Genomic DNA, 13,179 nt, shown 5'->3' on the forward strand with positions numbered 1-13,179 from the left:
TGTAGGAAGGCAGCAGACTGTCACTTGATGAATACTAGTGATTCTTATTACAGATCTAAATGTACTCTGGTCCCATGTCACCTTCATTCTTATTGCTCTAGATTGTGAATGCCAGACAGGCTGATTCACAAAACCCAGGTTCTGAAAAACACTAGCATGTTGACCAATAACTGAACCCGCAGTGTTCTGACCTCTATGCATTTTTTCAACAGGCTGCTTTTTGTCTGAGTTTTTGGTTTTGAGGTTTGGGGAGGTTTTTTGGCTGTTTCTTTCCCTCCTTCTTTATCATATCATCTTGTAACGTGGATCTGCCTTTTCTGGAAGGAAGTTGGAGTGATTTGCATGGCTGTTGCCCAGGAAAAAAGGTGGTGTATTAATATGGGAGGAATGTCTAGTGAGTACTGTGAATTTGAATGAAATAACAGTGATCTTGCAGATTTGCAGCAGCGTTCCTCAGCTGCTTGTGTTGTACGAACTGGACTTGAGATTATTCCTGCATCTTTTCAAGTCACACGTCCTCCTAGACAGCAGGGTGCAATTTATCCTCACGTTACCTATCTAGCTTCTTGACCTTTATTGTTCTGGTATTTGGGGTTCCACAATTATTAATAGATTATATCCTTACAGTAGCCTGGTGAGATAATGATTAATTCCGATCCCTATTATTCTTAGTGCAACAGGTCATTTCATGGGATTAAGTAACTTGCCTAAGGTTACAAAGGCTGTTTGTGGGAGAGCTGGGAAGTGAACCTCAGTTGTGGAGTCCCATTCTAGTGCCCTGTCCTCTTAATCTTATGTGTGAGCTTGATGCAAGACAAGTCGTTTCTGCAGAACTAATTGGGAGACACAGAAAGTAAGTGGGTTCTAAAACTTAGAAAATTCCTTGCAGTGCTGCAGTATTGACCATGACCTCTCTATTCACATAAGAAAGATCACCTATCCTTAAACATCACTGAAGCGTGGGGACTATTTGGCACTGCACGTCCCTTCAACACACTGGCTCAGGGCAGGCAGGAAACAAACCTCTCCCTAGTGGAACATGCAGAGGAGCATGATCAGAGAGAGTTATGCTGGTTCAAGTCATAGCTTAACCTGAACACCAAAATGGAGACCTTTTTACTTGGAAAATCTGTTATTAGATTTTCAGTGGCAGGTGCTTGCAGGGTATTTCATGTTCTAGCCAGGTAAACAGTGGCTGAAACGGGCTGTTGTAAAATGGTATGTCATACCAGCACAGCAAATGTGCTAACCGAGCTGTACAAATAGGCTAATGACAGGATTTCAAAATTGCCATACTGGGGTGGCTACATTCACATTTCTGCCACTGCCTTCTCAATTTACCTAGCGAGCCACTGAGTTGTCTTAGTGTATCTGTGCAGTCTTCCACACAGAAGCTGTCGTGCTAAGCTTGCAGGAGCTTGCTGGAGCCTGGCAGAAGGCAGAGTGTCCCTGCTGGCCTCTTGCAGGAGGGAAGAGTCACTGTTCTTGACCCCCAAGAGAAGTGTTGCTCTGAAGTCCCACACGGGATGTGGCTGAACCAATTAAACACTGCAAAGCCATAATGTGAAACAGCACTCAGGGAAGCGGGGCTAGTTTGGGCTCCTGGGTTCCCTAACCCTGGCAGTTCAACTGGCTCCGTCCCCATATAGGTCTAGTAGGATAGCTCTGATATTCTAGAATGAGTTTCAGCTACAGGTAGTGTTTTTCCCACTTTCCTTAGGTCCTTGCTTACTTTCTCCTCTGTGAGAGTACACTCATCACACTTCATCATCTCTGACTCTGAGCTAGACTTTGCCCAGGGGAGAGAGGGAGGGAAGGGGCAGATCTCAGATACTCTACCATTCTCCATGTGGTTCCTCTCTATGAAGTTGCGGCCAAGGTCGGCCTTGCAGATCTTCTCCACATGCCTCATGCAGACATTTAGGAGGTCATCTCTGAGGAGTCCCATAGATGGGCTCATGCTCTCCCCTTCAAGCAGCACACTGTATGTTGGGAGAGATGGAGGGGGGACGTAATTCCGCATCAAAGCCCCAAACTCCTGACAAAAAGAAGGGAGGAGAAGTTACTGAGAAACATAAGAGACAGGCTACATCCTAGGGCTCTGGCTAATGCTAGGCTCCAAATAATATGAAGTGCAAAGGAGAGCAATAAAGATGGAGGGGGCAGACAAATGTTCTGCCCATGAGCTGTAGCCATCTACAAAAAATGCCTAAATTCATTCTTCACCTACCAGAGCAGAGTCAGCTTCAAACGTCAGGGTTGGTTCTTGCCATACATGTGCATTGAACTTGGCTCTGGGACAAAGCCTGTCCTCATGGGAAAAAAGGAAAGGAAAAGGAGATCTTAGTTACCTGCAGGAAGAGCACAGAGTCACTGATCTGGTGGATCTGCTCCCTGTTCTCCTTGTCCTCCCGCAGAAGCTTTGCCCTCTCTTCCAGCTCATCCACAATTTCTTTCACGTTCTCGGATGCAATCTTTTCCCTCTGGTCCAGGGCAGCCTTCACTTCATCCCTCTGCCTCTCCAAGTCACGGATCAGCTCTTTGAAATGCTGGTCCACTGTGGCTTTCTCATTAGTGGTGTAGTTCTGCGGACGGAAGGGGCAAAGAGAGGAGGTAGCAGGAAAGACGCAGGAGAAATAAAATATTAAACTTCTCACGGAGTCACTTGCTAATAGAGGGATACAGAGGGGGATACATCCAAGCATTCTCAGCATTTAGACTGTGACTATGGAGACTCTAGGTATGTAGGTCTTAGCACCAGAAAAGTTGTGCCAAGAGAAGTAATACTTGTTCTTGCAATAATTCTGTGTGTGTAATCTACAGGGCATGCTGTCTTCCTGATTATAAGAGCATATCTTTTATTTCAATTAATGAACTGCACTCTTAGGTGATATTTAAAAACACTGTTTAACCTTCTAAATCATGGTTCTGGCTCTTCAAGAATTTGAGGACCATATTCCCACCATTTCAAAGGACGAAAGGTGCTGAAACACTTTCTACAAACCTGACCTCTGGGTCCTTCTGAAATATTCCTCAGAAGGACTGTGGATGTAACTATATTCGGAGTTAAAATTTCTAGGTCAGATTTCCAATAATAATAATAATAGTAATAATAGTAATAATAATAATAAAGCAGAACTGGCAAGCCAATGTGTGTGTACCACATAAAAGGGAGAAGAATGGCTTTGCCTATTAACATTATGCAAATTTTCTGGGGTGTCTCCAAATAGTGTTTTCACTGCTCTATTCAGTTAGGGTATAAATGAAAAAAAAAAACATCATTACTATATTCTAACCCTTAGCGTGGGAAAAGGAGCCCTATATCAGTATGGAAATAAGCTGTTCCTTTATAAACAAGATGTTTGTTGGTGTAACTGCATCTGTTCCTGTTGCCTTATCTCTGTTTGGGCAATCCAGAGCCCTTCTGGAGTTTATTTTTGTGTGTGGTCTAGCAGGAAAAAAAGCAGCACACCTTTGTTTCCGAATCAGCCTGCTTACTGGTGACTGAAGAACTATAAGGGACCCAAAGCAGGGAGGTGCCTTGGATCATTTTGTAACAAGGCTGCGCTGCCTCTTCTTGATCTCCTGCAGGGTGTGTTGCAAGATGACTTCAGTAGGAGTTGTTGTTTCCAAGATTTGGCATGAGTGAGTTTTGGAGAGTGATGAGATAGAGACTGGGTAAGGAATGGAGTGAGCAAGAGCTGGATATGTCAGAGAAATTGAGGAAGGAAGGAGAGGGATGGGGGAGAGTGAAAAAGAAAGGTAAGTGACAAGTACAGGAGAAACAGAGAAGTGAGCTTAAAAGAATATCCCATACGCACCTTGATACGGTCCCTCTCCTTCTGCCACTTATCCATTTCATCTTCTACCTCAATGATCTTCAGCTGCAGTTGCTCTTTCTGCAGTGAAAGCTCAGCCTGTGAGAAGAGGGAAGTCTCATGAACTGGGGCTGAGGGTGGCCTACTTCAAAGAGGCACTGTGCTTCCACTTATGCATTTGGCCCTGAACAATAACAGCTGGGAGGTACAGGTTCTTGGCACTGCTTGAAATGAAGATCATGTGCTGACACTGGACAAGATCCCACAGCTTCTGGCTGGGTCAAGAGATTCAGCTCCCTCAGCAAAGACAGCAGCAGAAGCACCCACCTACTAGGCTACCGTCATGGTGCCGCTTTTAATCACATTAGAGTCATTAGCTGGAGGGGGAAGAGGCCTGTTTCAAAATTCAGCTGTGTATGCAGTGAAGGGCCCATCCCAGGGTGTGCCTCTGCAGCAATAACAGTTTTCATGTAATTACGGAATGACGTTTGACGAGTGTTGCAACAAGAGGACGATGCCTCCGGCAGGAATTCTGTTTAGACAGGATTGTGGATTAATTTGCTCTGAATTGAGAGCTTTCATGTTACGATGAAGCTGGGGAATGCTTGGAAAAAATAAAAAACACAAAAGGAGGAGGGAGGAGGTGTAGTCAACCATGCTTGGCTTAGATCAGCAATTTCACTGGGATTCATTTGCATTTCGTTTTGCACTGGCTTTCCAGAGCAGCTCAGATGAGACAATTGCATGCAAGGGAGTTCACAGAACTGGAGCCCAAGGAGGGCTGGGCAGCCATGCACTGGTGTAATATGCCAGTTGGTGTGCATGCCGTGTCTCTGGATCAGACCAGGATTTGGCTGCTTAGTAATGCCTTGCGCCGTTAACTCTGGGCAACCCCTCCCTCGGTCGTTCATATTCACCACGTCCTTGCCCAACAGATCATGACAAAGCGTTTGTTTACGCATTTCAAGATCTTTCTGTGTTTCATGTGTGTACAGGTTGGTCACAGCACAACTATAACTACAGGCAATCTGGCTACGGGACACTTCTCCCCAGAGCTGTTTAGGAACTACGCAGTTGGCAGAAATTACCTGTATTCCACAACTGAGCTATGTCGCGTTAGAAGAGCTCTGAAAACTCGCTGTTTATGTGGGATCCTTTGGCAAATGGTTGTATTACTGAAAAGCACTTACATTTAGGCCAATAGTTAGAGGCAGGGGGGAGATGAGGGATGGATAAATCCACTCCCACAGCAGCTAACATAGTGAGGTCTCCCTGCTGTTAAAACACAAGGTGTAGTTCCCGCTGGTTTGCCGCCCATCCAAGAACATAATACAACATGAAAACCTGGGTCTTTGCTTGTGATCATAGTTGCCCTCAGAGTGGGAGTTTAAAAGTTTTCAATTCTCCATTCAAGGAGTAGAAAACAGCATCACACGATGAAGAGCAGGCAACAAACTGTCAACCAGCTCAGACTGAGGAAATCAGCCCATCAGGGCTCTTGTCTTGGTGCCAGTCACTGTAGTGTCTGAACATCATCTTGAGCTTGAATCAAGCACAGCTGCATCTGAGAACCATTGACTCTAGCTGTTCCAATTTAGAAAATCTCTATTTATAGAGGGAAAACAATTTGATAGTTGTTTTATTGCCTCATAAAACAGAAGAAAGGGGGAACAAAAAAGGGAAATGTACTCAAAGGTATCTCAATGCCAGTAGAGCTGCATCCTCGTATTGTCATTGTCCTTGTTTGTGGAGAGTTAGGAGGGCACTGGCCCTCTAAATATTATGCATACACCCTAACAGCCTTCAATAGTCAACTGAATGAAGTCATGAGCTCATATTCTACAGGGGTTCAGAGCAGACATGGAAGGGTATCAAGGTGAGAAAATTCACTCTACTACTGATCAAGAGAGTAAAGGCATGAGCTTGATCCTATAGTTTTCACATTTTCAAGATGGTGTCTTGGAGGAATGCATGCTTTTCTCCATTCTCATGTGCACTGCGAGATGTCCTCTGCATCAAGACACAAAGGTGTGCAACCACTTTTGCACAGCAGGGAAATGCAATGAGATAAAAGCATTTTAGATCCAGATATCCATTGCACTGCAGTAACCAATGTGAGAAATTACACTATAATGCAAGTTGTTTCCTTGAGCCACAGAGCTACATCCGGATGGCATTAATCGTTAGCAAAGTAAAAAGCAAATCTCCTGAGCAATGGGAGGTCTTGTTTCCCTCCTCATCCCTAAATATCAGGACGTTCTTATGACAAGAATGTGAGTGAAATCATACAGAGAGGGACTGGAGGGAGTTTTTTGAGAAGAGCAGACCTTTCACAGCTGCGTAGACACTCCCCAACACAAGGGGTTTAAAAGAGAGGTAACAGGAAAAAATTTCAGGTGATGGCTGGAAAGTCATGATGACAATATTATATTTTTATAGTACTTTCTAATTAAGATGGGTCTCAAAGGAATTTTGCAAACTATTACTTGCTCAAAAGTGATAGCTAGCTCTTAACAGCGTGTTGCAGTTATAATATCCCTTCACCTAGACAGGTAGTTTGGGTGCCTCTAGGATGGGATGTAACAACTATTTAAGAGCAGACCCACGCTACAATTTAGAGTGAGAATTATGATTTGCAAATGGAAATTACAGAGATAGTTCCAATAGCCGGAATGCAAATACCACAGTCATCCAGGTTCAGCTTGGGTTAAAACGCCCATACTGAGGGCAAAAGGAAACACTAGTACAGACACCCACAAAGGCAAGGGAGGTGAAGGGAGGTGTTTCATTGCAGGATAGTACAAACATTAAAACTAGTCTTACCATAGAAAAAATGTTAAAAAGAGGTCCAGGGAGACTATGGAATAGTACAAGAACTGGTGACATGGGCACAAGGAGGCGGATTCTGTAGTGATGCTCTGCAGATGGACCACAACGTAAGGGGTTCAGCAAAGGTGATTTCATGATGTTTTTAAGGCCCTGTTTGGTCTGGGGCTGGCTGGAAGATTGCTTTAGCTCTCCACATATATCCTATGTTACATTTACAGTAGGGTGGTTACAGGTACTAGGGACAGTCAACTTCTCAGCTTCATTCCCTATGAAGAAATTTCTCTCCTAGCTTTCTTCATATTTCTCAGATTCTCCAGGGTCAACAATCCCTGATCCCCTTATATGATGGACTACCAGAACAAATCCATTGGGTGAGACTTGGGGTTCAGAAGGTCCTAGTGAAAGATAATATAGCAGCTCCACCCATTGTGGGGAGAGTCCCTACAGTGCAGAAATAACAATAACAGTGAAGAAGATCTAGGAAATGCAGGTCTAGACCATTTGGTTTGACCATAGCAAGTTGAGAACTGCTGGCACTGAGAGCCTTTGAGCTAAGAGAGGATCCCCTATTAGAGTCTAAGTTAATTAGGACAGTCAAGAGGCCTAAGTGAAAGTTCAGAGTGTACACCTAAACATCCACAACTGAACCCAGCCCTTGTGCTGTAAAGGACCTAGAGATGTGCGATTATGAGTCTTGCATCATGATGCAACTTATTTTTGCAAGGCAGCAATACAAGCATCATCATGTCTTAATGCTCTGGGAACCCAGTCCCTGAATCAGGGAACACCCCTGTGTCACCAGCCTGGAAGAGCTATGCTAATTACCTGACAGCAACAACCAAATGCAATAATGAAACTAGAGAAGAAGTGTTTAAACTAGGTGTCCCAGTACAGGGCCCATATTGGAAATGACATGGCTGAGAAATCAGCAAATCGTTTGAGACATTATTTCTGCTGGTTTTGCCATTACATTTTTCTGTCTAAGCTTTTGTTAAGCAGAGGTGGGTGTCAGTGGGCTACAATCTCTGGAGACTCTGCCAGCATCCTGCAAAAATGCCACTAGTCACTGCATGAGCTGAGGCTAGAAAAGGCTCTCTGCTGTGCACAGTTTGAAGAGAATTCCTTACCTGCAAACTGGTGGATTTTCCTTGGGTTCTGCCCTCGCTGTAGAGGCATTAATGCAGAATGCAGGCAAACAGGCAAACCTACTCTAAATAACAATTTGCAGCAGCCCAGCTTCCATAGCCTTCCAGCTAGGAAGAACATCCTGCAGGTAACTGCACCACCTCTGTGGAAAGAGCATCTATTTTAAGCTGTGTCCGCAGAGCAACCACAACTAGTGTAGATAAGGTCTTACAGCCCCATCGTGCCCTAACTTTGCATCAGTGGGAAAGGCCAAAAATCCTTTCAGTGGCACATTGATACACTCTTGTTTGCTCTCTTTTCAGACAGTGAAAGCAATACAGAGACGGCTTAGATGGAAATCCCTCTGGATCCATCTCTGTGGACAGTTGACTTCAAAGCCTAGTTCAGACTCTGTGAAGTCTCCCCTTTTAAAAGTCGCTTTGTTGAAACGAGGAACACCCAGCTCCTGTTTCTTCATGGCAGTTTCTGCTGCCTCTTTAAACCTGCTGTACAATGTGAACTTTTCTTTAAAGGTAAAGAATTAAAGAAAAAAAAATCAAAGTGCTTTTCACTAGAACCGACCTGACACGCTGAGTACTAAGGCTGGCGCTGGATAGTAACGCCAGGTTATTTACAGCTCTGTGACTGGCAGGCATATGTGAAGTTGTCTCGTTTTGAGAATAGGCCTGTAAAACAGGTTTTGAATGAAGGATCCCCTTTCAAAATGAAGGATTCTGTCTGAAAGGGGGGCTCTAGTTCTGCTGATAGATCAAGCTGGCCAGAGAGTTTTATTGGAGTGTGCAAGCTGCTGTTGACAATTCTCACTTTTCAACTGTGTGTGGTTATTACCCAGCCTCACAGACTTTTTCTTGGTTGTTTCTTGTACTGATTCTGGTGGGTGTGTTACTTTTCCTTTAAATCTGTAGCAGGAAACTAATGCAAAGTGGATCTGGGGAAGGTATTAAAGGTTTGCTGGGCAAAATACGCAAACACCACTGGGTGGAAACTCAGAAAAAATGTCTCTGTCTTCCCTGCCAAGTTGTTTCCGTCTGACCCCCTGTGTCTTTCACTCGTGTCTGCTCAACAGCACACCAGGAAGGGGGATGACTGATTCTCACCCCAGGCTCCTGCAAAGTGGAAGATGCTGCTGTGTTCTTCTCTTCCACAGAGAGAGATGTATCAGGCTTTCCACTGCTTGCTTAAATGCTCTAACCAGTAGGTGTCTGTATACTGGCTTGTTTGCATTCCTCTTCTCTTAAGCTGGACTGTCTCTGTCTGCATCGTGGAGCAAGCAGAGCTACCCAATTCTACAAGAGGATCTTAAGCTTTCCCTTGCTTTCCCAACACTGAAGTTCAGCACCTCTCTTCCCTACAGGCCTATAGCAAAGATAAACTCATGAGAGATACTGTAACCTGCATTAATTTTACAATACGAAAGGAATAGGTGTACCTAAAACAAGCATATTACAGCTAATTATGTGACAGTTTTGTGCCACTAAATTGCTGAGCACCCAGATTGACAGTCAGGCTTAAGTGCATCACAGCATAGAAGCCCCGCCCAGTTCTGCTGGAATCCTCTCCAGGTTTGGAGCCGCAGTATAGCTAGGGACTGGGAAATCCCTGCAGATAAACCAATTGTTCCTTGACAACCAACACTCTGTGAAAGGGTCTGTCTGGATATTGCTGTATTTTGGTCTCCAGTCCAGTGGCATAGTTAGCAAATTTGGAGGCAGTAAAGCTATCCTGGAGCTGCTTGGATGCCAAGCTGCGAAAAAGGGGCAGGGATGGGGCTGACCTGATGTGGGTTTTTTGCTTATTCTTTCCACAAAGGCCAGCAGCAGCAGCCACACTTTGCCACTCTTCCAATTTGTGGTCATATTCCAGCTTGGCTGATTTGCAAGACTTGAAAAGAATAGGTGGTGCACACAAGGGACTTGGAAATGTTCATTCCTCTTTGTGGTTCTTGCTAAGGCTCCACCAATGGTGAATAAATCAGGGCTAGGAATAAACATTTGTAAGCAACAGCTATCCTGTTAATGGTTTTCGTCTGAGTGAATACTCACTCAAGTTACAACATGATCAAAACTCGTTGTCAGGAGAAACTTGCACATGTGTATGATTCATCTTGATAAAGCCCTAAATCCTTTAGGCTTAGCAGCAGCAGAAACAGCTCAGGACAGTACAGGAACTAAAGCATGGAGCTAACAAGAGTGGCACAAGGCACTTTCTCTTCTGAGAAAGAAATCAAACGTAATTTAAATCTCAGGTAAAGTCTTCTCTGCCCAGCTATAGTTGCCTCTTTAAAAGCAAGGTGTTCCTAGATCCATTCCAACTACAGGAAGAAGGCTCTGGCCAGCTTTGGTTTCTCAGGGAGCAACTGTTAACCTCTTTTCAGTAGAAACGGCTAAGAGGAATTGGACAACCTGGCAGACACTGGACAGCTTTACGAGAGTTAAGCATATGCTATGTTCAGAGCTGACACCAAAACACAAGAACAAGCAATTATGAAACAAACAGCAGGCTAGTGAGCCCTGCAGGAATTTCCTTAAGAAAGACTGTCTGAGACATGGAAGAAACCTTGTCTGGTTTCAGTAAGGCTGCAAGTTAGAAATGACATTGCAAGAAAAGACCAAAAATTTGTACAGGAAGACAGAGATAAGCTCTAGATAAGATGCTCTTTCAGCCTTATGAGATAAATCTTCCTAGCACCTCAGAAAGAGTTAAACTGTTCTTCCAACAGTGGGTAACTCAAGAATTTCCAACAGCGGGTACGTGTATTTGCCTGTTCACCACATCAGAGCGCTGGCTTGGGCTGTGCCTAAGACTAGGATTTAGCAGATCTTAGTGCCCTTCCAGTTTCTGTCATGGACTGTGATTCTAGGCAAATTGTTTTACATGACCGCTTCATGGGTCTGCTTTCTGTAATCTCTCCTGTCCCACCTGCTTAGATCAGAAGGGCTCTAGGCCAGGACATGCCCTTCCTATGGGGATGTACAGCACCGAACATGGTGATACCCTGATCTTGACTAGAACTAGTGGAATAATCATACATCCACCCAGAAAGCAAACAGCATGAGATGTCCATCCTCTGAACCTATTGTAGTAACACTTCAGGGGAAATCATAATGTTTTGTGTTTGCACCAGGATTTTTTCTTCATCTAAGCTTCAAAAGACCCTTTCCATAGGTGGGGCTTGACACCATTATATCCGTAACAGAAAAGAAAAGAAAAACAAAAAGCCATAATCTCACTCTAAGTAGCTGAGGTGGCAATTTTCAATAGTAACCTAGCAGCCACTAGTAACTTGAGCAGCCACTGATCTGACTACCTGTATTTTCGAGGTCCTGAACTTGAGCAAAGCCCCACCTTTCTGGCTGTGGGTTATACTACACAAACACTGTCAAAACTTGAGACAGTTTTTTCAAAACTTAGCATGTAGGGCTTTGATGCAGCTTCTGCTGAAAGTCAGTGGTGAAACCAGGTTCTCCAACGCCCCCCCCCAACCCAGTTTGCTACACACCACCAGTGCTGTGCTGCTGTCACCAGCCATTAGGAGAACAACAATCCCATTGCAGCAGAACCTAGGCAATATCAGTTCTCCGCTAAACACTTCCCATCCACCACCCCTGCATCCCAGAATTACATTGCAGATGTGATTTTAGGAGAGACTGTAGGTGGGAGAGCAAAAGCTGTCGTGTAATATTGAGGTCCATTGGAAAGACTGATGGGAACGTGCAATAAAAAGAGCATTACCTCTTTTCCCGCTTTCTCGATCTCCACTGTCACTGTGCTGTGGTTCTTGTGCTCCTGGAACATGCAGAGGTAGCAGATGCACATCTGGTCTGTCTGACAGAACAGCTCCATGGTCTTCCCATGCACAGGGCATTTTCTTGCTTCAAAGTCCCTGATGGGGTCCAGGAGCTGGTGGTCCCGGAAAGCTGCTCCCTCCAGGTGGGGCTTGAGGTGCAGCTCACAGAAGGAAGCCTGGCACACCAAGCAGGACTTCACGGCCTTCTGCTTGTTATCGATGCAGGAATCGCACAGAACATCCTCGAGCTTCACCCTGGGCCGTGACCCAGCTGCTCTGTCAGGCTTGTTGAAGGTGGATCTTCTCAGGTCCCCTGTCTCCACCAGAGGGAGGGAAGTTTTCTTCAGGTCCCCCATCTGCCCCCCAGAGAACAACGACTTCCTCCCTTCCCCTTCACTAGGCAGGAAGCTCTTTTTGGAATCCAAGGAGAAGAGGGACTTCCTGAGATCACCTTTCTCTGCAAAGGAGAGGGGTGGTCTCCTCATGTCTCCTATCTGTCCACTGGCATATTGCATCTTCTTTGAATCTGCTGAATCCATGCTGAAGTAGGTTGATCTCTTCTCATCGGACGACTCCACAAACTGAATGATGGGCCTCTTCCAGTCACTCCCAGAGAAGAGGGAGCTCTTGATTTGTCCTGTCTCCAAAGAAGCACCGCCAGTGCCCTTCAGAGCTTCCTTCTCACCTCCACCAGGGTTTGTGGTCTTCTTCACTTCTTCTTCTTTTTTGGGGGCAGATGGACTCTTCACATCCTCTGGCTTCCCAGTGGTACCATTTGTCCTTGCTGCACTCCCCGTTTCCATCATCTAAACAGGGCGAATTGGCTTCACTGCTCAGTCTTTCCTCCAGTTCCTGTCTCTCAGCCCTCTACAAAGTTGGTATGTCTGCCCAGTCGTCTCAGCAAGGAATGACGGTGGAATGCAGGAACGTTTCTGCCCAAGTGACGCACCTGGAGCTCCTGCAAGGAGGAGGAGAACGCCTGGATTATGCTAGGTAGACACAGGGAGAAAGAAAGAAACAGACGTTACCAGGGATCAGAAGCTACAGCTGTGCAGTTAATTATACAAGGCAGTCCACACCCAGCAACATTCTTGTCTAACCAGGTTTGGGAGGAAGGGCTGTTTATACACATAGAAATGTTTTTTTAAAAAAACTCATTTTCATTAAGATGTAGCAACCAGTTCGACCGCTTGTTTCAAAAATAATTTTGCTCATTGTTGCCAGGAGCTGAGGTTACCTCCTTGCAGAGATGGGCAGGGTCGGAGAGACCATGAGATGCCGAAGATGGGTTTGTTAACTGGGTCATACACATGCACAAAAATAATTATGGTTGTAATTAACAATGAACGCCTAGAATAAAGCATTCTTAAACTGGGTTCCCCTGAGGGTTTACTGTATTCAGTAGGACAGGGAGGGGAAACATATGGATAATACTGGGGTTCAAAGACCCTATTATCTTTATTTTTATTTTGATGTTGGGTTTGTGCAAGGTCCATCCATCTAGACCTGAAAATAGCCCAACCATGTATCAGAAGAACACAGCTGACCTGGAGTGAGAATTGGCTAGTCCTGTTTTTCCCACGGGCCATGCAATCTCCA

General features: G+C 45.0%; 1 protein-coding gene across 1 annotated transcript in view; it reads right to left on the bottom strand.

Annotated features, from left to right (window-relative positions):
• Positions 1-12,383, bottom strand: part of TRIM29 (tripartite motif containing 29) — a 23,581-nt gene extending 11,198 nt beyond the window's left edge. The window contains exons 1-4 of the mRNA XM_009582944.1: positions 11,526-12,383; positions 3,822-3,917; positions 2,352-2,585; positions 1,840-2,038 (exon numbers count right to left, since the gene is read on the bottom strand). Of these exons, the coding sequence (XP_009581239.1) occupies positions 1,840-2,038; positions 2,352-2,585; positions 3,822-3,917; positions 11,526-12,383 (1,387 nt within the window). The remainder of the gene's footprint in view (positions 1-1,839; positions 2,039-2,351; positions 2,586-3,821; positions 3,918-11,525) is intronic.
• Between the last annotated feature and the right edge of the window lie 796 nt (positions 12,384-13,179).

Source organism: Fulmarus glacialis, unplaced genomic scaffold, assembly GCF_000690835.1.
Source record: "Fulmarus glacialis isolate BGI_N327 unplaced genomic scaffold, ASM69083v1 scaffold25478, whole genome shotgun sequence".
Classification (NCBI taxonomy): domain Eukaryota; kingdom Metazoa; phylum Chordata; class Aves; order Procellariiformes; family Procellariidae; genus Fulmarus; species Fulmarus glacialis.